This window comes from Anas acuta, chromosome 4, assembly GCF_963932015.1.
Source record: "Anas acuta chromosome 4, bAnaAcu1.1, whole genome shotgun sequence".
Taxonomy (NCBI): Eukaryota; Metazoa; Chordata; class Aves; order Anseriformes; family Anatidae; genus Anas; species Anas acuta.
In genome coordinates this window covers 63,140,583-63,168,222 of record NC_088982.1, presented here as the reverse complement: position 1 = coordinate 63,168,222, position 27,640 = coordinate 63,140,583, and the positions used below count along the sequence as shown (strand labels likewise).

The following is a 27,640-nucleotide window of genomic DNA, read 5'->3' as shown; positions in this document are numbered from 1 at the left end:
GGAAGGACCCGGTCTGCACCCACTGTGCTCTCTGGACTTTTATTCAGGCCTCTACAAGCTCGGGGATGTCTTCTGTGTCCCCCAAGAGATCTTCTGCATGCTCTGGGATGTCTTCAGCATGCGTTGTGCTCTCTTGGTGCTCCACGCTGGCTTCTGTAGTGTGGGGAAGAAGAGGCAGTGTCAAGATATGGCCCCTGGCCGTGCCCTCCTGGGCACCGTAGGGAAGGCGGCTGGGGCAGCGCTTGGCAGCCCTTGGGCCGCCCCGGTGGGAGCGGAGCAGAGAGCTCGGTCCCGGCTCTCACCAAGGACGTGGAGAGTGGCATCTGTGAAGCGCGTCTCCTGTGGTGACTCCTGCTGGTGCTTCAGTTTCTTCAGCAGTTCGGGAGCACGTGCCTCCTGGGGGAGAGCAGGGAGGTGTGAATTCTGCTTGGGCCAGAGAGGCCTCGTTGCTGAGCCCTCCGACTCCCATGGCCCCAGCATCCCCCCAGGACAGGGCTCACTCACCAGGTAAGAGTAGACATTGTGCTGCAGCTCTGCCCCACTGCACCCGATGAAATTCCTGACGACCACCTCCAGCCCCTTTGGCTCGACGAAAGGAGCGCAGCTGTAGAGGGCTGCCCTGCAAGCCTGGAAAAGAGCATTGTGCTTGGTCGTTCCTTCTCCTGTGCCCGGGAGGCAGCTCCTCAGGGAGCCTTTCTGTGGGACTGCAAAGAAGCTCAGGGGGTCCTTACGCTGGATACTGCACAGCTGGGGTCCTGGAGGTGCAGGAAGAGTCTGCCCAACGTCTGCTCCACTTCTGCTCTGAAGAACGTGGTGAGATCGCCCTTGGCGCCAGCAGCCAGGGCCGCGTAGAGATTGAAGGCCGCAAAACGAAGCTCCTTTTGCTCCTGCAACCCAGAAAGCCATCTGTGAGCTGGGTCATGAAGGCACCTCCTCCCAGCCTCTCTCCAACAACGAAGCATCAGGGACTGACAACGGAGGGCGTGTGAGCAGTGCTGTTGGCAACGGTGCTCTGGGAACGAGGTCACCTCATTCCAGCCCCTTCCCTCCATGTGGAAGGTCCCTTCCTCGTCCCATCCCTAAGAAATGGCACCTGAGCGCCGGGGCCCTCGCTGCGTCCCACCCGCAGCAGAGAGAGAGGGGCCCCAGCAGCTGGTTGCCTGCAGGAGCACCTCCACGCAGCACAGGCAGGCCCCCGCCCACCCCACGCCCCTCGGACAAGTGGCAGAAAAGTAGGTTCACTCACGGCATCAAAGAACTTCCTGGTGGAGCAGGCGATGCTTTTGAAGGCCATGCCCGAGCCCTTCGCCGTCTGCTTTGCAAATATTTCTGCCAGGGCCAACATGCTCTCCGCAGCCACCCCAGGACCGTCCACCTTCTCCATTTCACGCCCCAGTGCTTCCACGATGTTCCTCTTGTGCCTTCGAAACTGCAAAGCCAAAGATGTGCACAAGCTGCTCGCGGCTGCTGCCCGCAATGCCCACCCTTTCTCCCCACTGCTGTTTCGCAAGGGGGTGCAGCTGCGGCACAACCCCGTGACGAACGGCACTGGCACGTTTGGCAGGAGGTTTCCCCGCAGGCTCCGTGCTGAGCTGGGAGAGCAGCCTGGCTGTTGGGAAGCCCCCATCTGCCTGTGCTGCTCTGCCCCAGGCTCCCCAACTGCCCTGCAGCCCTGCCCGGCTCTCTGCTGGGGGGCTGCAGCCAGAGCAGAGGGAAGTGCACCTCACCTTCTTGGGCAAGCCACTGACAGCACTGCCCAGGCCTCTCGCTGCCATCTGCTTCACAGCACGGCTCGGACTCTTCAGCTTCTCCAGGAAGACCCACACCAGGGGCTTCAGGAGATGCTTCCCCTCAGCTGGCGGGTCCTTCACCACCTACAAGACAGCCAAAGCTCTGTCAATGCCGGGAAGGGACCTGGGCCGGTCTCTTCCATGAAGAGACACCCCAAGCAGCAGTTTCTTTCGGAAAGCCCTCTGAGCCCGCCCTTCCCCACGCGCCGCCTCACCTCTGCGAAGAAAGCCAGCGCCGTGAGTTGCAGGTTTTGCGAGGGGGAGTGCAGCCACAGCATGAAGCTGTTTATCAGCAAACGTGAGACGAGCTGGGCACGGAGCAGCACTCTGCATAGAGAGCACAAGCAGGTGACGTGGTCAGGTGGGAAGGCCCCGGGCCGCGGCCCGAAACGTCCCCTGCTGCGGTGCAGGCGCTGCCCTGCCTCCCAGGAGAGCTCCCCAGGCACATGGGAAGGGTCCTGCGGCTGCTTCCCGGGGGGAGGTGAGATGCAGCCCTGGGCTCTCACTTGGTCAGGATCTGCACGGCGTTGCAGTGCCACTGAGGCACATCCAGGGACGGCCACACTCGATGATTCCAGAGCACCCGCTGCCACCTCTCGTCCAGGAGTCTTCTCAGCACTTGTTCCAGAGCAGCGCTGTAGGGTCTGCCGAACGAAAACCCACAGAAAACCCTCAGAAATTTCCACACCTGGGAAACAGGGCAGGCTTGGGAAACAGGGCAGCCCTTTGGCTCCGTCAGTATCACGAACAAATGTGCCTGGCTGGGGAACTGAAGCCCCCCGTTCCCTGCCCCTGCTGCTCCTTACCTGCACACCAGCTCCTCTTCTTCCGTTTCCTTGAAGATTTCTCCCGGAAGGCTCAGGGGGGGAAACAGCACCAGTGTCCCCAGTTCAATGCTGACCCACTTCAGGAGGACGGGAAGGAGGCAAAGAAGCACGTCCTGGGTTTCCCTCGTGGTCAGCAGAGCAGACATTACCTCAGAGATGGCACAGAGGAGCTGCAGGAAAATGTGAGCCAAAACAACCTGTTAAACACTGCCTTTCCCACCAGCCCGGTGGTGCCCCTGTCCCCCTGCGGGACTCTTCCTGCCTGCAAGTCTCACACCTTGGGGTGACCCCCAACTCCCTCACCCTGCTGAGCTAAGTGAGAAAGCAGGTGGGAAGCTGTAGAGATGCTCCTGCCGACGAGCATACCTTGAGAGGATCCAGCGGTTGAGCAGCAACCGTGAGCTGACACCTGCCTTCAGATGCCTCGTTCAGTCTCCAAATTAAGTGATACAGCACCTTAGGCCCGAGGTCGCTGCTGCCCAGGCTCCTCCAGAGCCGCTCGTCTCTGCAAGCAAACAGACATTCACCTGTGAGCCCTGTCCTCTGGGACCCCTGGTGCCCTCCCTCCCCAGAGGCCAAACGCTCTCCTCGCTAGCAGCAGGGCACACGATGCCTGCTTCCCCAGAGACACGAGCGCCCGATCTCGCAGAGCTCAGGCTTCTGGGGGAGGAATGGGACCTGCTGCTTCCCTGGATCCCCCCACTGCAGGCAAGCCATGGGGTTGCTGTTTGGTGGCCACGGAGGGGCAAGGGGGAGCGCACATACCTCTCTGAGGGCGATTCTGTCTGGAGGAGGGTGTCCACCACAGCCTGGCTGCGGAAGCCGGCCAGGAGACAGAGTGCCTTGAAGAAGAGGTCCTTGAGGGGGCTCTGCTGCACGGTGTGCCTGGCCTCCCACAGGATCTTCATGAATTCAGGCACCTGCAAGGAAAGGGGCGAGAGGGAACACTTCAGCGTATCCTTTGCCTGTGCGGTCCCCTCAGCCCCGCGCTCGGGCTGCGTTTCTTCAGTCCACACGAGGCGCAGCACGACAGCCAGCAGAGAAAAGTCAAGGCCAAGGGGAACAAGTGTCTCCCGTACCTCTGGGTATATTTCGTTTCCGCGTGTCTCCAGGAATGCGATCAGCCAGTCGCCAGCTGCTCGTGCACGCTCCTGGTTAGTGCACAAGAAGGTCTTCGTGATGGAGTCCATGAAGCTTCTGGCCTGTCCCTGGGGGAGGTACTGGCAAACATCCTGGAGAGAGAGGAGAGACTGTCACGGCTCTGCTCCAGCTCTTTCGGACAGAAAGGAGACGCGAGGGGCCTCTGAGCTCAGCAGCTCACTGGTCATTGAGAGGGCACTCGGGGCACACTCCTCTGTGCACACGCTGTTTTTCGTACTTCCTGCAGCGGAGAGGCTTAGAACCATCTCCTCTCGTCTTGTTTCCCTGCGTGCAAAACGCACCTCCTGACAAAGGCACTGGGGCCCCCACCCCACTCTCTGGAGCCAGTTACCTTCGCTATTTCGGCACGGTCCTCACGCAGAGGCCCGTCCTCCACGGTGTCCAGCCTCTCACACAGATCCCTGATGTTGGGCACTTGGAGCACCACTCTCTGAGCCCTCGCCAGACCACAAGCTGTGAGAGAAGGGAGTCCTGGTTAGGGGAACTGAATCTCTGGGCCCAGACATGCATAGAGGGGGATGGGGAGCAGTGGCCGCGCTGGGCAGGGAAGGAAGAGAAGATGGGGCCGCTGGGGGCCAGGAAGAACCCACTTTCCTCACCTTGGATCCGGAGAAGGCAGCTGAGGCAGGCCCCTGCCCTCCGCCGGGACGCGGCCTGGGAGTCGCTCAGCAGAGGCCCCAGCACACCGAGCAAGGAGCCGAAGCCCGAGCAGGCGAGTTCCCTCTGTGGGGGCGAGAGGCAGGAGGAAGGTCGCAGGCAGCCCAGTGCCTGCTCGCCTCCCCGGGCCGTGGCCAGCAGGGAGAGGGAATGGGGCACGCGGGGCTCGTACTCACCGAGCACTTGAAGAGCTCTTCGTAAGTGCCCAGCAGCTGGGCGCAGAGCTGCAGGGCCCTCTCTTGCTGCCACGCGTTCCTTGAGGTGAGTTGGTGCAGCAAGACCTGGGGTGGAGCAGACGTGTCTCGTGACGGGCGTCCTTCTTTCTCCCCCCGCCACCCCTCTCTGCCTCCCTCCCTCCTCTCCTGGCCCCTGCCCTGGGGCTCCGCGTGGCCCCAGCCCCGCCAAGCACCGGCACTGCCACCCCCCTGCCCTCCCCCAGGAGCCATTTCCCCACCAGCATCTCCCTGTGCCAGCCTGGCTCTTGGCTCTGCCTCCCGCGGGGCCCGTTCCTTTGCCTGCCCTGGCATCGCAGCAGGGAACGGATCCCCCTCGGAGCATCCCCGAAGGCCCCAGCTCTGCCCCACGGCTACTCACCGAGACCATGTCCGCGAAGGCACGGGAGGTGCCTTCCGCTTGGAGGAAGGCTGTCATCAGCTGGCCCAGAGCTTCCTCACACGACGCTTGCAGAGGCTGAAAGCGGGAAAGGAGGACTGAGGTTCAGCACCGCGGCAGCTGCCAGAGCACAGGGAGCGCTGAGGTGCGATCCCGATGGAGAGGTGTGCAGGGAAGGGCTGGCAGGTACCTGCAGCTCTGTGTCCGCAGGAGGGCACGACAGGACTCTCCAGCAGCACACGGCCACCTGGGAGCACCTCTTCTCCCAGTCCACGCGAGGCTCCAGCTTGCTGGATGCAGAAAAAGGAGGAGAAAACAGTAAAACAGTGAGGGGCTTTACCAGCCGTCTCCAGAGTGGCCCAAACGCCAGCTGGGTTTGAGCCCCAGAGCCGGCCCCCCAGCCTGGGGCACAGAGCTCACCTCAACTGCTCCAGCAGCCGAAGCACCTTGAGATGCACTCGGGACACAGGGCTGTTGCAGCCATCCTCCCTCATCAGGTCCTGCAAGGCCCAGAGAGACGCACTCAGGGTGGGCAGGGGCACGGAGGGGCCCGCACCAGCCCCTTCATCCCCACGGCCAGCACAGAGCCACCGAGTGCCAGCGCCCCAGGGCCCAGCAGCTGGGGACAAGGAGCTGGAGACCTCCGGGAAACGCTGCCTCCCCTGCAGGCAGCCCCAGCTCCAGGCACTCACCAGCAGGACCTTCAGCACCTCCGGCTTCTTGCAGAGCCTGAATCTCTGCTTGGTGTCCACAACCTGGATGGCACGGGTGACCTCCTGGATACTGTGCACCAGGGCGAGCTTGTGCTGCAGCTCCTGAGACCGGAGAGAGAAAAACACCAGTTGAACTGCTTGGAGAGCTGGGAGAGGAGCACGGGCGAGGGCTTCTTCGGGGCTGGGGCTGGACGTTCAGGACAAAGCACGCAGGGGACGCTCAGAAAGAGGCCGTCCATCTCGGCACGTGGGGGCACCCAGCCCTCCCTGCTCCTTCCTCTGTGCCCCACGCCCCTACCTTTGTTCTGCAGGCATGGAAGAGCTCCAGGATGTTGGCCAGGATGCATTTCTCCACGCAGTCCAGCAGTTCTGCCTTGGGCGCACGCAGTGCAATCCTGCCATAGGTAAGCATGACTGCAGCCCGTGTGGCCTGAAGTCTCCGCTCCCTGTCCGGCAGCTGTGTTGACAAAGATGCCCCGAGATGTCAGTCCGATGCCCTGCTGTGCCCCGGGCCGCCGTGAATTTGTGGGGCTGGGGAGTGGGGCTGTGAGGGAGCTGTCTGGCTCGGCTGTGCAGGGCCGTGGAAAAGCATCTGAAGGAGTTTGTCCTGTTCCTGCCCTGAGGCGAGCAGCCCGTGCCCGTCAGGGGTGTGCTGGCCGTGGAAGGCTTGCCCGTGGCCCCCAGGCTAGGGGCAGAGCCAGCCACAGCTCACAGGGCTCCTGGCCCTCAGCTTTCTGCAGGGGGCAGGCGTCTTAGGTAGCTCTACCGGGAGGGACAAGTGCAACGTGGGTGCCACGACTCGGCCACCACCGTTCGGGAAGTGAAAACAGGGCAAGAGAAGGCCGAACACTCAAAGCCTGCAGCCATTACCCTTTGCCGTCTGCCGAATTTGATGAGTGCCTTGCGGACCATGCTCATTGCATCCAGGGCCAGGTAGAAGTGGCGCTCAGCAGCGTAGGAGACCACGGAAGCTATTCCCTGCAATGACGGAGAAATGGGAGTGAGCTCTGGCACACGTACGACGGCAAGGCAGGACATTGCCCGAGGGAAACGGCAGCTCCCAAGAAATGGAAAAGGTCCGGAACAGGGACATGGGGACACTGGGCAGAGCGGGGACAGGAGAGGGAGAGGAACCTTCACCTGTTTGTCACACGGCCTGGTGGCATCCGTTTCTTTCAAGTATTTCAGCAGCTGCCCTTGGACGTGGGTGAGCCGCCGACAAGAGGCCAGCACCGTGCCGAGAGCCCGGTACAGGAACTCCTGCAAGAGAAGAGACCGAGCCCGAGCCGTGGTAGCGGAGGGAAGCACCTTTGGGGCGAGGGCAGGGGGAGCGGTGCCGACAGCCCGCACGGGAACGCGCTCCTTCAGCCCCAGCCCCGGAGCCGGGTGCCCCGGGCTGTGCTGCCAGGAGGGCGCAGGCAGGGAACAAACCTTGTCCTCCTCGCTGCTGGAGGAGCTGCTCAGCTGCTGGCTCAGCTCCCGGCTCAGGCACACGATCCATGGCTGGTCCTCCTGCATCTCCTCCGCTGACTCCGTCAGGAACTGGGGGGGAACACGACAGGAGGCCAATGTGGTCTCGCCCTTTGCCCGGGCCTTGCACAGGAGTGGCGGGGGCACAACCGCCCGCAGCCTCACCCCCGGGGATGCTGTACCTTAAGCAGATAGCACTGCCACTCTTCGGAGTCCAGGGAGCCCTCTGGATGCTCTGCAAAGCAAGAGGAAGCAAAATCCCTCGCTGTCACTTGAGCCAGCACCAGGGAAGAGTTCCGCGCTCTCCTTCCCTGGGAGCCCAGACCCCCACAAGTCCCAGGCTTGACAGGGCCTCAGACTGCCTGCACCACAGCTCTTGCCAGGCTGCAGACCCCAGGGGCAAGCCGATCCCAGCAGATCCCAGCCTCCACGCTGGCTGCCCGGAAGGGGGACGGCAGCGGTTCCCCTCCGCCGTGCTGGGAGGGAGGCTCTTTTCCTGCCCCCTCCAGCTCTCCTGAGCCCGGCGCTCCACACTAGCACCTTACCTTCCAGGTACTGCAGCATGCAGGGGATGCGCATGGGCCACAGGTCCCTCAGGGATCTGTGGATCCTGCTCTGCAGGGCCTGCAGCAGCTGTAGGGCAGCGGCCCCGCATTCTCCGCACCCAGCAGAAGCCGCCACCACCTAGGTGAGGACAGAGAGAGACGGGCTCACTCCTTCTGCCGGGGACGCGGCTTCTCCCACCAGGGAGCTCGACTCCAAAAAGCAAAAGCAGCCCTGCCCAGCACCTCCCCCTGCCCCTGGCCAGAAAAGCTCTTTCCCCGTGGCCCCGCTACTCACCAGCAGCTGAACCAGGAGCGCCTGTGGCGTGGGCATCTTGTCTGCAAGGAGGAAGAAAGGCAGGGTGAGCCCCTGAGCACCTCGCCCCCAGCCCCTCGCACCTTCGACGCCCCCATGCAGCTGGGAGGGAGCCCCTGGCCGAGCCCGGCACACGTTGCTGGGGCACTTTCTGCTCTCACCTTGCCCCTGGGCAGCATCAGGCTTCTCGCTGTCCTCTTGCCCTTCTGTTTGCTTCTGTCTCTCGATCACGGCTTGGAGACAGCGGGACAGCGGGAGCAGCAGGCCGCAGTACTGGGCCGGCACCATGTACTGCAGGAGCCGTGGCCACAAGAGCTGCAGAGGAAGAGGAGGCAGTTTGGCACGTCAGCATGCCCATCGCGGCTCGGAGAGGGAAAGGACGCCTTTCCCCAAAAGGGGCAGGCGAGGGCTGGCCAAAACACCCTGCAGGTGCACAGCGGCTGCAGCAGCGGGGAGCAGGACCACTTACTTGGGTCATGCCTCCAACGGAGACATCCAGAGACTCCAGGACATCTATGCACTGGGCCCGAAGGTCTCTTTCTTCTTGGAGGTCTTCTACTGCCTGCAAGACAGCGTTGGGAAACCCCCCGTTACTCCCAGCTCCTGCCTCAGGAGGCTCTGTGGAGGAGGAGGATGGCCAGGCCCCACGTCCCAGCCCCAGCTCGGGAGCAGCGAGCGCTGCACTGAGGGAGCTCTCGGCACAGCCTGGGCACGGGACCGAGCCGCGGGTGTCCCGCTCTGTCCTTACCAGTCTGTCCGAGGCCCGCCTGAACTCGACAAAGATGTGCGCCACCGCTTCCCACGCCAAGCAGCTCGGGATGCTGACGCTAAGCAGGTCCCTGATGAAACCCAGGAGCGCGCTCCTCACCTGCCAAGGGGACGCTGTGGTTACGGTCTGCCCCGCCAGCAGCCACAGGGAAGCCACCTTCGCCTGGGGCAGCCCCCGCAGCCCATGGAGAGGCACCGAGCGCACAGGAGAAGCCTTCGCTGCCTGGGCTCGGGGCTCGGCTTTGTACAGCTCCACAACCTGCCGGCTCGGGGGGCTTGCCCTGCCCCACTGCTCTCGCTGTTCCTTCCCAAATGAGCTCACCTGGGTGCTGGTCTCAATGAACAAGGGCTGCACGGCCTCTACAATTAGGGGCAGCTTCTCTCTCACTGCAGGCTCTACAAGAGACACAGAGAGGTCCGCGTTCAGGCAGGGCTCAGATGGCAGAAGGGATCCCTCGAAGCTCCCAGGCTTCTCACGCACAAGCGGGACAGCACGGCAGGGCTGGGCTCTGACTGCAGGGGAAGCACTGGCGTCCCAGAAGGACTTTGTTTCTGCAGCTACTACTGCCTTGCCGGGCCTGAAAGCTCCGACAGCAGATAGCTTCAGCCCCCCGACTGCCCCAGGCCTGGCCTGTGGTACTGACCGTCAGTGCGTGCCACAGCTCCCAGCAGAGTCAGCGCTGTCCTGCGGGTGCCCTCATCCTCGCTGCTCAGGTGGGACAGCAGGAACATGATTGTCTCCTCCGGGCAGATTCGAGCTGCGGGCAGGACACCACGTTTTGCGTGAATAGTCAGCAAAACCCCACGGCTGAGGTTCACAAGGAAGTTGCGAGCACGCGACGGGCATCGTCCCGTTCCCTCCCTTACCTTGAAGCACAATGCACTGCCTCAGTTCTTCTTTGTGGCCTGCGCTGTGCTGCCTGTCCTCCTCCACAATCTGTGGGAAAAAGGTCCATTTTAGAGACCGATCGCAGGCAGAGCAGCCATCAGAGGCTGCCTTTTGGGTCCCGGCACTCCAGAGGCCTCCTGCCAGGTGGCTGAGGGGGAAACGGCTGAAGGAACTGAGCTGCCCCTCGGGCCAGGATCGGGGTGCTCACAGCCTCGAGGCAGCTCCAGGAAGGTCCTGGTGGAAGGACGCCCTGCCCTGCCCTGCCCGCCCCTCTGTGGCAATGCGGCCTGCAGGACCTGGGCCAGCGGCACAGGCACGGGCTCCCTTTACCTGGTGGTGCACAGCAGCAGCGATGGCACGGAGCTTGTCCTGGGGGGCGACAGCGTGAAGTTCCTCCAAGGTCGTCAGGAAATAACGGAGGCTCTACAAGAGAAGGGAGAGGACGAGCGGGTTAAAGGCACGTGGGAAGGAAGAAACCCAGCACGCCTGTGGCATGGGGAAGCCCTGCCCACAGCTGCACCAGACCCCGCGCAACGCCTCACCTCTGTCACCCGGCAAGTCTCCTGGAGCTCCTGGTACTGCTGCAGGAGCCAGAAGACCTGCTTCCACACATTGTCCTGGTGCTGTGCATCACGGAGGACGACGGCCATCATAGCAGCCACTGCTCCCAAGACGGCCTGCTTGTCCTGCAGAGGGAAGAGAGGCGAGATGCTCTGAGGGCTGTGCAGCACTCGGCGTCCCCCAGCACATGCCTGCCTTGCCCACAGGGGGCTTTCCCTTTCCCTTCTCTCCAGAGGAGAGACATCTCTGGCTCTCTCCAGAGGACAGCAAGCGTTCCCCTGCCAAAGGGCCAGCAGCTCTCACCTCCTCCTCCTCGTCACGGCCCAGCCAGTTTCCCACCGCGTGGCAGAACAGGCCGTACACCTGCTCGCAGAGCTGCGCCTCCCCGATGCGAGGGAAGGGGCACTGCTCCCAGGCGTTGAAGTAAGCGTTGATCGCCCTCGACCACTGCTCCAGCACTGCACCACAAGAAAGGAGCTCGTCAAAGCTGGCAACAGGCAGCGTGCCCGGCTCCCTCGCCCACGCCCGCGTGGAGCAGTCCCTGGCTCGCCAGGCTTCGGCTCGGGACCAGCAAGTGCTGTGCTCCAGGTATCTGGACTAAACTACGGTGCCCCTTCTCCCCTCCTGCCCACTGCACCTCAGCCTCCTTCTCTACCTCCTCCTCCTCCTCCTCCTCGCAGGCCTCTTCCCCTCCAGCACTTAGCATTGCAGCCCCCGCCCTGCCCTTCCCAAATTTGCCCCCCAGCGCAGGACCACGCCGCCATCCGATCGGAGCGAGGCAGCGAGAGCCCGCCCGGCCCCTTCCCCTCTACTCACCACTGCAGATGGCGCGCAGGATCCGGCTGCTCTCCACGTGGCTCAGCACGGCGTGCAGAGCAGCGAGCGTCATTTGGGCGAAGGGGATGCACCGCAGGGCTGCAGAGAGAGGACGGGCAGAGGGACAGAGGGAGCCACGGTCAGCCAGAGCCAGAGCAGCGCCGCGGGCAGGAGGGCTGGGGAGAAATCCCAGCTCCGGGCGAGGAGGTGCCACAAGCCCACAGCCCGCCGGCCCAAAATAGCCTTCAGGGAGGGGCAGGGGCCCTGCTCCTGGCCGTCACGGACCATCTCCCAGAGCACGAGGCCAAAGGGGCCATACCATAGCTGCTGGCCAGTTTGCTCAAGGTGCTGAGCACAAACTCCTGGCATGCTCCTCCCCTCATGCTCTTCAGGTGGCCCTGGAGCTCGGACATCACAAACTCGAAGTGGGAACGAGCCAGAGCCACCAGGACGTCACCAGCAGCTGCTGTCACTTCGGTCATCGCGCCCTGAAAAAGAGCCACAGCTGAAATGCTGCCCAGGAGAAAGCTGGGGAGAGGCGGGCTGCTCCGTTCGTCCTCCTAGAGAACAAGCTCACCTGGGCTGCCTTCATGTCTCCAGACACCTCTGCGAGCACTCGGTTGACAACGCCGCTCCGCAGATGGGTGTCATCCCCTTGCAAGACGTGCTCGAGGCGGCGGTAAGTCTCCGCTCGCTCACCCTAGGGAGAGACCATGACACCTCTTGCTTTGCCCTTATTCCCGGGCAGCTGCGAGCTGCTGCCCCTCACTCTGGAGAGCCCACAGGCAGCACCAGCGCGTCCTGTCCCAGCTTGCGTCCAGCTACACCAAGGAGCCGAGGGAGCAGCAGCCCTGGGAAGCGACCGAGCACCAGGCGCCAGCCTGGGAGCACGGTGCAGGGCTAGGACAAGGACGGAGGCTTGGGCAGCTCCAGGCTGAGCTGCTGCGTGAAAGGAGGCGGCGCAGCAGCGTCAGCCCAGCAGCAGGACACCGGAGGGGCCAGCAGGCAAGACCCCTGCGTTGAGGGTGGAGGGGAGCCCTCAACCCCCCACGGCACAGCAGGATGTGCGCAGCTCACCTCTCTGTCTTGCAGTTTCTTCAACAAGGAAGTCACGACGGTGGCAGAGGTGGCAAGAGTCTCAGACCCCGTCTCTCTGCCACCGTTCCTGTGACGTCTTCGTCTAGTCCTGATCCCTACACAAGCAAAGGAAGATGGAAGGAAACAACCAGTTTGCATCAGCTTGGCTGGCTGTGGGGATTCGCACCAGGTGGGGCAGGCATCCTCCCAGCACCAAGAGCACAGGCTGGGGACCCATCTCTGGTGGTGCTGGGAACTCATGGGGATGCAGCCCCCGGCCTCCCACTGCCCCTTACCAAAAAATCCTCTCAGCCTCTCCATCACAGCAGGATCACCCCAGAATCTCTCTCCAGGTCCTCCTCCTGTGGCCGCCGAGAGGCAATGGGCCACCTGCCCTCACCGCAGCACTTATAAGGCACCCAGCCATTGTGACCTCGCTGAGGGGCCTCGCGCCTCACAGAGGGTTGCCACAGATACGGGGACACGTCACAGGGCAGGGCCGGAGGTGGCAGCACTGCTCCCCTCCGTGCCTTTGCCTGATTGTCTCCAAAGAAAGAAGTTTCTGTGCACCATGAGACAGTGTTTGTCTGGAAAAAGGTCCGGAGCAGGGCTGGGACGAGCCCCTGCCCCAAGGGCACAGAGGGTCTCTCACATGGAGACCCGTCCTCCATGGTCTCCAGCCTCTCACACAGCTCCTTGAAGTCAGGCACTTGGAGCACCACTCTCCCAGTCCTCGTCAGGCCACAAGCTGTGAGAGAAGGGAGTCCTGGTTAGGGGAACTGAATCTCTGGGCCCAGACACGCACAGAGGGGGATGGGGAGCAAAGGCCAGGGCCCTCCCAACCCTCCCGTGGCACGATGCCACCAGCCCGGCTCCGTGGCTGACACATCCCAGGCCGCACAGAGCCCTCCTTCCCCTGGAGCTGTTTTGGGGCAGTGGGGCCACAGGCAGCAGCCACAGGCCTCCGCTCCCAGCTGCTGCGTCCCCAGGTCCTCCCCACAAATTCCTCAGCGCAGACAGCACAGATGCTGCTCACTGAGGAGGGGGCAGGAGCTCACTTCCAGCTGATTTCAGCTGGAGAAGCAGGCTATTCTTCTGAAGGCCTCACCCAAGCCATTCGCCATCAGCTTTCCAAGTATTTCTGCCAGCGCCAACATGCTCTCCGCAGCCACCTCTGGATAGTTCACCTTCTCCATTTCACGCCCCAGTGCTTCCACGGTGTTCGTCTTGTGCCTTCAAAACTGCAAAGCCAAAGATGCGCACAAGCTGCTCGCGGCTGCTGCCCGCAATGCCCACTCTTTCTCTCCACTTCTGTTTCGTAAGGGGGTGCAGCTGCGGCACAACCCCGTGACGAACGGCACTGGCACGTTTGGCAGGAGGTTTCCCCGCAGGCTCCGTGCTGAGCTTGGAGAGCAGGCTGGCCATAGGGAAGCCCCCACTGAGGAAAAGGCTGAGGTGCTTAATGCCTTCTTTGCCTCAGTCTTCAGCGACAAGACCAGTTGTTCTCTTGGGTACCCAGCCCTCTGACTTGGTGGCAGGGGATGGGGAGCAGAATGTGGCCCTCATAATCCACAAGGAAATGGTTGGCGACCTGCTACGGCACTTAGGTGTATGGAAGTCAAAGGGGCCAGATAGGATCCACCTGAGGGTACTGAGAGAACTGGCAGAAGAGCTGGCCAAGTCGCTTCCCATCACTTAGCAGCAGTCCTGGCTATCAGGGGAGGTCCCAGCTGACTGGCGGCTAGCAAATGTGACGCCCATCTACAAGAAGGGCCGGAGGGCAGACCCGCGGAACTATAGGCCTGTCAGTGTGACCTCAGTGCTGGGGAAGCTCATGGAGCAGATTATCTTGAGTGTCTTCACACGGCACTTGCAGGGCAAGCAGGCCCAGATCAGGCCCAGTCAGCATGGGTTTATGAAAGGCAGGTCCTGCTTGGCGAACCTGATCTCCGGCTATGACAAAGTGACGCGCTTAGTGGACGAGGGAAAGGCTGTGGCTGTGGTCTACCTTGACTTCAGTAAGGCTTTTGATGCCATTTCCCACAGTATTCTCCTCAAGAAACTGGCTGCTCTTGGCTTGGACTGGTGTACGCTTCGCTGGGCTAAAATCTAGCTGAATAGCCCAGCCCAAAGAGTCGTGGTGAATGGAGTGAATCCAGTTGGAGGCCGGTCACTAGTGGTGACCCCAGGGCTCGGTGGCTGAGTCACCATCCCTGGAGGTCTTTAAAAGATGTTTAGATGTAGAGCTATGTGATATGGTTTAGTGGAGGACTGGTCAGTGTTAGGTCAGAGGTTGGACTATGTGGAGGAATCGTTAAGTGAGGCAGGACATGTGAATGTTGAGCAGTTGGGAGACAATGGGCTGGTGAAGCACCGTACTCAACTCACATGAGCCTTGGCACGTACACCGCTGGCTGAGAGCCAATCAGGCTCAAGGACACGATGCCCTTGGGCCATCGGGAAAGTCCCTAAGGTGGGACAAGTAGCCAAAAGAAGGAGGACCAGACTGAAAAGCCCGGGAAGTGTCAACCAATCCTGAGCTTAGTTTCTGCAATATGTATGAGTTGATTATGTTCAAACTAGATAAAAGACGACTGAGCTATCCATTAAAGTTTGAAGTTCACTGTTCACTCATATTGATGTGCTGGGTCTTCCTTCCGTCGGCAACAAATTGGCGCCCGAACAGGGACAAGTCTGAACAGGATTTGGACACTGCTGGCAGTGATCCAGGGCCACGGTTGGACGGAATAAAGGAGAAGCCGGTCCTGCAACGCAGCCCAGGAGGTGAAAAGGACAAGAATCCCTGCACCCGCGCCGGGAAGGTGAAAAGGACGTGGAGTCCCCGCACCCGGGATGAGCCTATTTAGGGTCCCGCCGGAAAAGCGCCGCCGAGGTCTTTGCAAAGGCTGCAACCGACGTATATAAAGGTATGAAAAGATAAGCGGCGTATTATTTGCTCAAATGCTTTTTAGAAAAGCGGAGCATTTTAGATACAGATTGTAGAAAAAGATTTGCCAGGGTTATTAGTATATGGGCTAGCTAAGAGTTGTTTTACAAGGCCTGATACAGTTTTTTGAACAAACAGAGTGGCGTAAATTTGGAAATAAATTGTTTGATGATGTTAGGAACGATGTTAAGTTTACTGGGAGATTTGATGAGGCCATGGAGAATAGTGGCTAATGCATTAGCCACACATAAAGATGAACAAACAGTTGCCGCTGCTGCAACAGAGTGGTCAGGACCACCAAGAAGGGTTAATAGTGTTAATCCACAGCAAATAAATATGGAAGGAACAGATTGCCCGTTGCCACCTTCCGTTAGAACTTTTACTATTACACAGGGGGCCTCGGGAATTTCGGGGGTGCCTGTGACAATGTCCTCTGTAGCAGAGGAGGAGCTCTCACTACCAACAGCTCCAACTGCTCCAATAGAAAGTGAGAAAGGAGCAAGTGAAAGGCCATCAAATATAAATCCCTTCACAACGGGGGTGCAGGGAAGAGCAGGTCTATGGAGGCAAATAGCAAATGAGGCACTGCGTGAAGGGAATTATGAAACGGCAGCACAGTTAACACAAGCTTTTCCAGTAGTATACTCTCCACCAGATGCACAGGGGAATCTGACCGTTAATATGACAAATTTAGACTGGAAACTATTAACTCAATTACGATCTACAGTAAATGATTCTGGTTTAAAGGGGGAACCTACTCGGCAAATGTTAGATTATATTTGGGGAACTAATATATTGCTCCCCGGGGACATACGTGGTATAATGAAGCTGATCCTAACACAACATCAACAGCTTCTTTTTAATGCGCATTGGCAAAGTGTTTGTCAAGAGGCAGTAGCTGTGATAAGGGCACCTGGAGATCCGTTGTATGGTGTCACGTTGGAGGAATTGATGGGACTCGGACCATATTATAGATTAGAGACACAAGCGTTGCTGGGTCCAGACAAAGCTAAAGAATCAATGAGATTGGCTCGAAGAGCCTTGGACCAAATTAGAGAGCCAGGGGGGATACCATCCTATATGGGTATCAAGCAAGGAAGGGAGGAACCATTTGGGTTGTTTATTGATCGAGTAGCAAACGCAATACAAGCGGCTGGGGTACCTGATGATCTAAAGGGCGCTATTCTAAAGCAGTGTGCAATTCAAAACTGCAACCCTTCAACTCGTAGTATATTAGCTACGCTACCGGGAACTTGGACAATTGAGGAGGGTTTAGAAAGGATGGCTCAGGTACCCGTGGGTCCGCATGCTATGTTGGTAGATGTAATAAAACAACTAGGGAATAGCATGAAAGAACAGGCACAGGTATCGCAGAATCAAATATTCGCTGCCCTTGCTCCTTTGCAAACGCCCGGAGGCCGTCCTACTGGCCGAGGGTCTTCACTGCAACTGCGTTGTTTTCGCTGTGGGATCACCGGACATAGGAAACGAGAGTGCAGAACGAGATCAGTGTGGTGTCAGAACTGCCAATCCAATACGCATAACACAGCAATCTGTCGGTATGGTGCGTCGGGAAACGGCCAGAGCAGCGGGAAGGACCGCCCCGCGACGACACAAAAAGCGGCATTTACCACAGAGGCCGGAACGACACCGATTACCTCCGACCAGCCACCAGAGGGAGTCTCGGCTTGGATTTGGCAACAGCAGTAGATGTAACGCTATTGGACTCTAAACCCACCAGGGTAGGAACAGGAGTTATGGGACCAGTTACTGTCAATGGTGATCCTGTGGGAGCTTTATTGATAGGAAGATCGTCTGCTACCTTGAATGGATTACAAATATTGATTGGACTTATAGATAAAGACTATTGTGGGGAAATACAGATTATAGTTTCTGCAATGTTTCCTCCAATGCATGTGCCGCGGAATACAAAGATAGCTCAACTAATTCCGTTGCCACACCTTGCGGCATCTCTACCACCGATGGTCAATAAGGACCGAGGACTTGGAGCATTTGGCTCCACAGGAAAAATAGCGTTATTAACGCTTGGCATGCAGCAGAGACCACGACAAAAAATCACAGTATGTTTAAAGGATGAGAAACTGCAAATTGAGGCATTGTTGGACACTGGCGCAGATGTGACAATAATCAGTGCGCAAAGTTGGCCACCGCATTGGCCTACATTCGAATCAAGTACCACTGTAGCAGGAGTAGGAGGTATAACTATTGCTCGTCGATCACCAGTACTACAATGGACAATAGGTGACAAAGTTGTAAAATGCAGTGTATCTGTCTTACCGTTGCCAGATGGAGTACAAGCTCTGATAGGGAGAGACATACTTGCTCAGATGGGAATGGTTCTTACGTCAGATCACCATTTATAGGTATGGCCATTGCTTGGACTTTCCCAATCCCACTAAAATGGAAAACTGATGAACCTGTGTGGGTTGAGCAGTGGCCGCTAAAACGGGAAAGTCTAATACATGCTCACAGACTAGTACAAGAGCAGTGTCAACAAGGGCACCTAAGACTGTCAACAAGCCCTTGGAATACTCCAATTTTTGTGATTCCCAAGAAATCAGGGAAATACCGTTTACTTCACGATCTGCGAGCGGTTAATAATCAAATGTGTGCTATGGGAGCACTGCAACCTGGTCTACCTAACCCTGCTATGATACCAGAGGGTTGGCATTTATTGATTGTGGATCTGAAAGACTGTTTTTTCACAATAGCCCTCCATGAAAATGACAAACAGAGGTTTGCCTTTACTCTCCCGGCAATAAATCGTGAAGGTCCAGATCAAAGATTTGAATGGACTGTATTACCCCAGGGAATGCGTAATTCACCTATGTTATGTCAGCTTTATGTTGACGCAGCTCTGCAACCGATTCGACGAAAATGGCCAGAGACAATAATCTATCATTACATGGATGATATTTTGTTAGCCCAGAAGGAACCGTTTTCTCTACAACAGAAAAATGACTTAACACTGACCTTAAAACAAATGGGACTCGTACTTGCACCGGAAAAGGTTCAGGAGACAAGTCCCTGGAAGTTTTTGGGTTGGAAAATTACAGATTCCACCATTCAGCCTCAAAAACTTACAATCCAATCGGATATCAAAACTCTTAATGATGCTCAAAAACTGCTGGGAGATTTACAATGGATCAGGCCAGTAGTCGGGATTCCGAATGAACTGTTAAATCCCCTTCGGCCGTTATTAAAAGGAACTGATCCTGCTTCAAAAGTGACACTATCAGAAAAACAACAAGAAATACTACAACAAATCGCATCTTTGATCACAACGAGTGTCACGCATCGACGTATATCTGACAAGCCACTCGATCTTACCGTTCTATGTGGCTCAAAATGCCTGATGGGTGCCATAACACAGCAAAAAATAAAAACGGGGGAGAAGGGAGGAGAAACTGTGGTATTAGAATGGATAGCTCCTCCGTTACAACCTCGACGAACAATTCAAGAAAAAATTGCAACATTAGCAGAATTAGTAAAGAAGGGGAGGAATCGAATATTGCAAGTGGATGGGGTTCCTCCAAATATTATCTGGTTACCCATGAAGCCAGGCGATTTGGAATGGTATATACAAAACTCTGAAGAGTTACAAGCTGCACTACTACAGGATGGCGCTACTATAGTAGCAAAAACCTTACAATCAACTTCTCTGACATGGATGGAAAACCAGGGATGGATAACTAAGCCAAAACGATCGTCTATCCCACTTAAGAATGCAGTGACAGTTTTCACTGACGCAGGGAAACGCTCTCAAACTGCTGCAGTGACTTGGAAGGATGAGCATGGTTGGAAACACCAAATTTTACAAGCCCAAGATAAAGACTCATTACAGACACTAGAACTTCTTGCAGTAGTATGGGCATTTATAAAATGGAGAGATGTTCCGTTAAACGTGGTATCCGATTCCTTATATGTAGTAGGCATAGCAAATCGTATAGAAGACTCAGCCTTAAGAGACTTAAAAAATGAACGGCTGTCAGAATTAATAATCAGTCTACAGATCGCCATAGCTCAAAGAAGTGAACCGTATGCAGTAATACACGTAAGGAGTCATCAGTGGGAAGAAGGCCTGGGAGAAGGCAACGCTCGAGCGGACCGACTAGTCGCCGCAACAGCCACTGAAGCACCACTGTCACCCTTTTGCAGAGCTCGGGAGGCTCATGCTATTTTTCACCAGAACGCTAAAGGACTTGCGCGGGCTTACAAACTGTCTAGAGCTGATGCGCAGGCGATAGTAAAAGCTTGCCCAACGTGTAGTCATTACAATTCGGGTGTGGGAATCGGAATCGGAACAAACCCGAGAGGGATTAAAACCAACGAAGTGTGGCAAATGGACGTCACTCATGTCACAGCATTTGGCAGATTGAGATATCTGCATGTAACGATAGACACTTATAGTCACATGATTTGGGCTACACCGCAGCCTGGGGAAAAAGTTCGGGATGTACGACGTCATCTTGCCAGTTGTTTTGCAGTAATGGGGGTACCACAAACCATAAAGACAGATAATGGTCCAGCCTATGTTAGTGGGCCACTTAAGCGATTTATGGAATTGTGGGACATTAAGCATATAACTGGTATTCCACATTCACCAACTGGTCAAGCTATAGTAGAAAGAGCTAATGGAACAGTTAAGCAGTATTTGGAAAAGTTTAAAGACATTACAGATATTAGAGAGAGGGTGGATAAAACCTTATTTGTTCTCAATCATTTGTGTGTATTTGGAGATGATGAGGAACCACCCGCGACACGTCATTACATTAAGTCTGAAAATAATAATAAATGTATTATGAGAGTACTGTACCGAGATACGAAAACGGGACAATGGCTGGGGCCTGCTGATGTGATTTATATGGGGCGAGGTTATGTGTGTATCTCTTCCCCTACAGGGCCAACCTGGGTTCCTAGTCGATGTGTTAAACCAGCCATTGAAGAAAAGTCATCAAGTACGAATAACAGCAACCATGGCTGATCTAATGGCACAAGGGATTCTGGTTGCATTATCTTTGACAATGACGGTTGGACGTAATAGTGCCATCCTAAGTAAAATCGATCCTCAAACCAATATGTGGGTCACTTGGGCAAAACAAACCGGACAAAGTTCATTTTGCCTATTCCTCGCTTCTGCGTCTGATCCTTTCGTTGATGAGTTGATTATGTTTGAAATGGTTAAGGGATCATACGCAAAAAATTGTAGTACAAGATAGTTGGTTTGAAGGTTGGTTTAAATCTCTTGGGGAACATGGGTGGATGGTTTTTCTTCGTCAAAGAGGAATTTCGTGTTCTACTTATAGTTATATTGATTATAGCTGCTGCAAAATAAAAACGGGGGAATTGTGGAGGAATCGTTAAGTGAGGCAGGACATGTGAATGTTGAGCAGTTGGGAGACAATGGGCTGGTGAAGCACCGTACTCAACTCACATGAGCCTTGGCACGTACACCGCTGGCTGAGAGCCAATCAGGCTCAAGGACACGATGCCCTTGGGCCATCGGGAAAGTCCCTAAGGTGGGACAAGTAGCCAAAAGAAGGAGGACCAGACTGAAAAGCCCGGGAAGTGTCAACCAATCCTGAGCTTAGTTTCTGCAATATGTATGAGTTGATTATGTTCAAACTAGATAAAAGACGACTGAGCTATCCATTAAAGTTTGAAGTTCACTGTTCACTCATATTGATGTGCTGGGTCTTCCTTCCGTCGGCAACAGGACTAGGCGCTCTTGGAGCTCTCTTCCAACCCAGATGATTCTCTGAGCGTGTGATTAAACTTTGCTTGCCTTGACAAGCCAACGGAACGAACTGCTGAGCCACCTGTGCTAAGTGTCACGGGGCTGGCAGCCCTCAGACCACGGGGAACCGCAGCCTTGGGTGTCAGACTCCTTTCTTCTGGTGACGAAGGGAAAAGCTGAGGCAGAAGCGGCCATCTCACAGCCGTAACGCCCACGTAACGACTGTCACCGCCACCTAACGGCCATGTAACGGTCTCCTCGGGAAGGGCGCTGAGGGGCTGCCTCACACCCGCCAGGCGGAGCCGTGCAGGTGGCAGCTGCGCGGCGAGGCCCGGCCCCTGTTCCTGATCCCGGCCCCCTGTGTCACGACGGTCGGTCTTCATCTTGGTGCTGTGCTCGCACGTGGTGTGAACGCTGACCGGCTGCGTTGTGCGTGTCATTAGCTGCCTGCAGGGAATTACAGCTGGGGCTTGTCCAAACAGCCTGGGCAACTCGATGGCTGTCAGAGCTGAAATGTGAATGCCCCAGCTGTGCACTGTATACGTACTAACACAGGCCGTCTGGCCTGGCCGAGGGCTTGGCCCCAAAGCAGCCGCTGGGTTGGGTTTCTGAGCCGGAGTACACTGGCACTGGGCTCGATTCCCAGCCCCCAAAACGCGCTGCTTACTCTCCGTGTGCGAGCGCCCAAAGTGGACAAATGAGCCTGGCTGAGCCCACAAAACACAGCAGCTGGTCTCCCTTTTCAAGCCGCCCACAGCTGCCCAACGAGCCTCCTCTAAAGGCCGAAACCCACAGGACTCTGCCTGCATTGCTGAGCCTGAAAACCAGCCAAACAAGGCTCATTTTGAGCCCCCCAGAGACAGCTGATGACTTCATCTCCACATTGGGCCCCCAAACCAGTGCACACAGACTGGTGTTGAGCTACAGCGTGCAACATTTCACCTCTGTTTTCCTGCCCCAGCCCAGTTTCCCCAGCTGCCTTCCCAGCCGCCTTCAGCTGCCCCCGTTTTGATTTTCTTTCTGCCCCAGGCCGTGTTTGTGTAGTCCGTAGGTTCGTGCCCGCGCCAATAGGCACACCGAGTCAGAATCCACACGAAGGCCCTTTAATTCAATAAGGAATCCTATAACTCTGCAGAGTCAGGTGCTTGGCGATCTTTCTCAAAGCAAGCACGCCTCTGACTCCAATCACCATAATTTATACGCAGCAAACTTGTGAAAACCCTCTCTTTGGTTACTTTTGATTGGCTATCTTAGCTCACCTAAGCTATCTCCACTGAGTTTGCTCATGACAAAGGAGCAGCGGTGGAGGGAGGGACACCAAATCCCGCATTAACATATGTTAATGCCCCTTTACGAGCAAAAGGTAACTCCAGTCAGAAAACCAGTCTGGAGCTGGCTTTCTCCTTCTTTTTACCCTTTTATCCCTTACCTTCCTTGCTTCTGCTAGCTCAAGGCTACCTGTCTCTTTCTTTCGGCTGAAAGACTACACAAGCTACAGGCCTCCCAATTTTCTTCAAGGTTTTCTTGTTTCTCCCAGCCTTGTGACTACATTTGGACATGGATGGGGGGGATCAGAGTACTGGTGCTTTGGCCATGACCCTCCCCATCCCACCAGTGCTGAGAGGCTTGCACAGGCAGCGCTGCCCGGCCCCAGCTCCCACCAACACCACCCTGGGAAGGACCCGGTCTGCACACACTGTGCTCTCTGGACTTTTATTCAGGCCTCTACAAGCTCGGGGATGTCTTCTGTGTCCCCCAAGAGATCTTCTGCATGCTCTGGGATGTCTTCAGCATGCGTTGTGCTCTCTTGGTGCTCCACGCTGGCTTCTGTAGTGTGGGGAAGAAGAGGCAGTGTCAAGATATGGCCCCTGGCCGTGCCCTCCTGGGCACCGTAGGGAAGGCGGCTGGGGCAGCGCTTGGCAGCCCTTGGGCCGCCCCGGTGGGAGCGGAGCAGAGAGCTCGGTCCCGGCTCTCACCAAGGACGTGGAGAGTGGCATCTGTGAAGCGCGTCTCCTGTGGTGACTCCTGCTGGTGCTCCAGTTTCTTCAGCAGCTCGGGAGCATCTGTCTCCTGGGGGAGAGCAGGGAGGTGTGAATTCTGCTTGGGCCAGAGAGGCCTCGTTGCTGAGCCCTCCGACTCCCATGGCCCCAGCATCCCCCCAGGACAGGGCTCACTCACCAGGTAAGAGTAGACATTGTGCTGCAGCTCTGCCCCACTGCACCCGATGAACTTCCTGACGACCACCTGCAGCCCCTTTGGCTCAACGAAAGGAGCGCATCTGTAGAGGGCTGCCCTGCAAGCCTGGAAAAGAGCATTGTGCTTGGTCGTTCCTTCTCCTGTGCCCGGGAGGCAGCTCCTCAGGGAGCCTTTCTGTGGGACTGCAAAGAAGCTCAGGGGGTCCTTACGCTGGATACTGCACAGCTGGGGTCCTGGAGGTGCAGGAAGAGTCTGCCCAACGTCTGCTCCACTTCTGCTCTGAAGAACGTGGTGAGATTGCCCTTGGCGCCAGCAGCCAGGGCCGTGTAGAGATTGAAGGCCGCAAAACGAAGCTCCTTTTGCTCCTGCAACCCAGAAAGCCATCTGTGAGCTGGGTCATGAAGGCACCTCCTCCCAGCCTCTCTCCAACAACGAAGCATCAGGGACTGACAACGGAGGGCGTGTGAGCAGTGCTGTTGGCAGCGGTGCTCTGGGAACGAGGTCACCTCATTCTGGCCCCTTCCCTCCATGTGGAAGGTCCCTTCCTCGTCCCATCCCTAAGAAATGGCACCTGAGCGCCGGGGCCCTCGCTGCGTCCCACCCGCAGCAGAGAGAGAGGGGCCCCAGCAGCTGGTTGCCTGCAGGAGCACCTCCACGCAGCACAGGCAGGCCCCCGCCAACCCCACGCCCCTCGGACAAGTGGCAGAAAAGTAGGTTCACTCACGGCATCAAAGAACTTCCTGGTGGAGCGGGCGATGCTTTTGAAGGCCTTGCCCGAGCCCTTCGCCGTCTGCTTTGCAAATATTTCTGCCAGGGCCAACATGCTCTCCGCAACCACCCCAGGACAGTCCACCTTCTCCATTACACGCCCCAGTGCTTTCACGATCTTCCTCTTGTGCCTTCGAAACTGCAAAGCCAAAGATGTGCACAAGCTGCTTGCTGCTGCTGCCCGCAATGCCCACCCTTTCTCCCCACTGCTGTTTCGCAAGGGGGTGCAGCTGCGGCACAACCCCGTGACGAACAGCATTGGCACGTTTGGCAGGAGGTTTCCCCGCAGGCTCCGTGCTGAGCTGGGAGAGCAGCCTGGCTGTTGGGAAGCCCCCATCTGCCTGTGCTGCTCTGCCCCAGGCTCCCCAACTGCCCTGCAGCCCTGCCCGGCTCTCTGCTGGGGGGCTGCAGCCAGAGCAGAGGGAAGTGCACCTCACCTTCTTGGGCAAGCCACTGACAGCACTGCCCAGGCCTCTCGCTGCCATCTGCTTCACAGCAGGGCTCGGACTCTTCAGCTTCTTCAGGAAGACCCACACCAGGGGCTTCAGGAGATGCTTCCCCTCAGCTGGCGGGTCATTCACCACCTACAAGACAGCCAAAGCTCTGTCAATGCCAGGAAGGAACCTGGGCCGGTCTCTTCCATGAAGAGACACCCCAAGCAGCAGTTTCTTTCGGAAAGCCCTCTGAGCCCGCCCTTCCCCACGCGCCGCCTCACCTCTGCGAAGAAAGCCAGCGCCGTGAGTTGCAGGTTTTGCGAGGGGGAGTGCAGCCACAGCATGAAGCTGTTTATCAGCAAACGTGAGACGAGCTGGGCACGGAGCAGCACTCTGCATAGAGAGCACAAGCAGGTGACGTGGTCAGGTGGGAAGGCCCTGGGCCGCGGCCCGAAACGTCCCCTGCTGCGGTGCAGGCGCTGCCCTGCCTCCCAGGAGAGCTCCCCAGGCACATGGGAAGGGTCCTGCGGCTGCTTCCCGGGGGGAGGTGAGATGCAGCCCTGGGCTCTCACCTGGTCAGGAGCTGCACGGCGTTGCAGTGCAACTGAGGCACGTCCAGGGACGGCCACACTCGATAATTCCAGAGCACCCGCTGCCACCTCTCGTCCAGGAGTCTTCTCAGCACTTGTTCCAGAGCAGCGCTGTAGGGTCTGGCGAACGAAAACCCACAGAAAACCCTCAGAAATTTCCACACCTGGGAAACAGGGCAGCCCTTTGGCTCCCTCAGCATCACGAACAAATGTGCCTGGCTGGGGAACTGAAGCCCCCCGTTCCCTGCCCCTGCTGCTCCTTACCCGCACACCAGCTCCTCTTCTTCCATTTCCTTGAAGATTTCTGCCGGAAGACTCAGGGGGGGAAACAGCACCAGTGTCCCCAGTTCGATGCTGATCCGCTTCAGGAGGGCGAAAAAGAGGCAAACAAGCACGTCCCGGGTTTCCCTTGTGGTCAGCAGAGCAGACATCACCTCAGAGATGGCACAGAGGAGCTGCAGGAAAATGTGAGCCAAAACAACCTGTTAAACACTGCCTTTCCCACCAGCCCGGTGGTGCCCCTGTCCCCCTGCGGGACTCTTCCTGCCTGCAAGTCTCACACCTTGGGGTGACCCCCAACTCCCTCACCCTGCTGAGCTAAGTGAGAAAGCAGGTGGGAGGCTGTAGAGATGCTCCTGCCGACGAGCATACCTTGAGATGATCCAGTGGTTGATCAGCAACCGTGAGCCGACACCTGCCTTCAGATGCCTCGTTCAGTGTCCAAATTAAGTGATACAGCACCCTAGGCCCGAGGTCGCTGCTGCCCAGGCTCCTCCAGAGCCGCTCGTCTCTGCAAGCAAACAGACGTTCACCTGTGAGCCCTGTCCTCTGGGACCCCTGGTGCCCTCCCTCCCCAGAGGCCAAACACTCTCCTCGCTAGCAGCAGGGCACACGATGCCTGCTTCCCCAGAGACACGAGCGCCCGATCTCGCAGAGCTCAGGCTTCTGGGGGAGGAATGGGACCTGCTGCTTCCCTGGATCCCCCCACTGCAGGCAAGCCATGGGGTTGCTGTTTGGTGGCCACGGAGGGGCAAGGGGGAGCGCACATACCTCTCTGAGGGCGATTCTGTCTGGAGGAGGGTGTCCACCACAGCCTGGCTGCGGAAGCTGGCCAGGAGACAGAGTGCCTTGAAGAAGAGGTCCTTGAGGGGGCTCTGCTGCACGGTGTGCCTGGCCTCCCACAGGATCTTCATGAATTCAGGCACCTGCAAGGAAAGGGGCGAGAGGGAACACTTCAGCGTATCCTTTGCCTGTGCGGTCCCCTCAGCCCCGCGCTCGGGCTGCGTTTCTTCAGTCCACACGAGGCGCAGCACGACAGCCAGCAGAGAAAAGTCAAGGCCGAGGGGAACAAGTGTCTCCCGTACCTCTGGGTATATTTCGTTTCCGCGTGTCTCCAGGAATGCGATCAGCCAGTCGCCAGCTGCTCGTGCATGCTCCTGGTTAGTGCACGAGAAGGTCTTCGTGATGGAGGCCATGAAGCTTCTGGCCTGTCCCTGGGGGAGGTACTGGCAAACATCCTGGAGAGAGAGGAGAGACTGTCACGGCTCTGCTCCAGCTCTTTCGGACAGAAAGGAGACGCGAGGGGCCTCTGAGCTCAGCAGCTCACTGGTCATTGAGAGGGCACTCGGGGCACACTCCTCTGTGCACACGCTGTTTTTCGTACTTCCTGCAGCGGAGAGGCTTAGAACCATCTCCTCTCGTCTTGTTTCCCTGCATGCAAAACGCACCTCCTGACAAAGGCACTGGGGCCCCCACCCCACTCTCTGGAGCCAGTTACCTTCGCTATTTCGGCACGGTCCTCACGCAGAGGCCCGTCCTCCACGGTGTCCAGCCTCTCACACAGCTCCCTGATGCCCTGATGAAAGTGGGGCACTTGGAGCACCACTCTCTGAGCCCTCGCCAGACCACAAGCTGTGAGAGAAGGGAGTCCTGGTTAGCGGAACTGAATCTCTGGGCCCAGACACGCATAGAGGGGGATGGGAAGCAGTGGCCGCGCTGGGCAGGGAAGGAAGAGAAGATGGGGCCGCTGGGGGCCAGGAAGAACCCGCTTTCCTCACCTTGGATCCGGAGAAGGCAGCTGAGGCAGGCCCCTGCCCTCCGCCGGGACGTGGCCTGGGAGTCGCTCAGCAGAGGCCCCAGCACACCGAGCAAGGAGCCGAAGCCCGAGCAGGCGAGTTCCCTCTGTGGGGGCGAGAGGCAGGAGGAAGGTCGCAGGCAGCCCAGTGCCTGCTCGCCTCCCCGGGCCGTGGCCAGCAGGGAGAGGGAATGGGGCACGCGGGGCTCGTACTCACCGAGCACTTGAAGAGCTCTTCGTAAGTGCCCAGCAGCTGGGCGCAGAGCTGCAGGGCCCTCTCTTGCTGCCACGCGTTCCTTGAGGTGAGTTGGTGCAGCAAGACCTGGGGTGGAGCAGACGTGTCTCGTGACGGGCGTCCTTCTTTCTCCCCCCGCCACCCCTCTCTGCCTCCCTCCCTCCTCTCCTGGCCCCTGCCCTGGGGCTCCGCGTGGCCCCAGCCCCGCCAAGCACCGGCACTGCCACCCCCCTGCCCTCCCCCAGGAGCCGTTTCCCCACCGGCATCTCCCTGTGCCAGCCTGGCTCTTGGCTCTGCCTCCCGCGGGGCCCGTTCCTTTGCCTGCCCTGGCATCGCAGCAGGGAACGGATCCCCCTCGGAGCATCCCCGAAGGCCCCAGCTCTGCCCCACGGCTACTCACCGAGACCATGTCCGCGAAGGCGCGGGAGGTGCCTTCCGC

General features: G+C 57.9%; 2 protein-coding genes across 2 annotated transcripts; both read right to left on the bottom strand.

Annotated features, from left to right (window-relative positions):
- Positions 1–15: 15 nt before the first annotated feature.
- On the bottom strand, positions 16–12,666 carry LOC137856346 (maestro heat-like repeat-containing protein family member 2B). The gene is made up of 40 exons (XM_068681633.1): positions 12,496–12,666; positions 12,200–12,315; positions 11,700–11,822; positions 11,442–11,610; positions 11,123–11,221; positions 10,610–10,764; positions 10,288–10,431; positions 10,076–10,168; positions 9,724–9,793; positions 9,501–9,614; positions 9,179–9,252; positions 8,837–8,956; positions 8,558–8,650; positions 8,250–8,403; positions 8,071–8,111; positions 7,776–7,914; positions 7,413–7,465; positions 7,192–7,302; positions 6,901–7,020; positions 6,631–6,738; positions 6,059–6,217; positions 5,740–5,862; positions 5,468–5,547; positions 5,238–5,337; positions 5,030–5,125; positions 4,612–4,716; positions 4,378–4,501; positions 4,110–4,231; positions 3,697–3,849; positions 3,383–3,537; positions 2,984–3,122; positions 2,597–2,787; positions 2,297–2,434; positions 2,006–2,117; positions 1,728–1,874; positions 1,247–1,429; positions 732–887; positions 505–627; positions 303–396; positions 16–153 (listed from the first exon to the last, which is right to left on the bottom strand). Exons 1-40 carry the CDS (start codon positions 12,518–12,520, stop codon positions 44–46), a joined length of 4,731 nt encoding a protein of 1,576 aa, XP_068537734.1. The 5' UTR covers positions 12,521–12,666; the 3' UTR covers positions 16–43.
- A 9,934-nt stretch (positions 12,667–22,600) lies between these two features.
- Positions 22,601–27,610, bottom strand: LOC137855326 (maestro heat-like repeat-containing protein family member 2B). Its single transcript, XM_068679364.1, has 15 exons — positions 27,602–27,610; positions 26,950–27,073; positions 26,670–26,803; positions 26,257–26,409; positions 25,943–26,097; positions 25,544–25,682; positions 25,157–25,347; positions 24,875–25,012; positions 24,584–24,695; positions 24,306–24,452; positions 23,825–24,007; positions 23,310–23,465; positions 23,083–23,205; positions 22,881–22,974; positions 22,601–22,731 (listed from the first exon to the last, which is right to left on the bottom strand). Exons 1-15 carry the CDS (start codon positions 27,608–27,610, stop codon positions 22,622–22,624), a joined length of 1,968 nt encoding a protein of 655 aa, XP_068535465.1. The 3' UTR covers positions 22,601–22,621.
- Between the last annotated feature and the right edge of the window lie 30 nt (positions 27,611–27,640).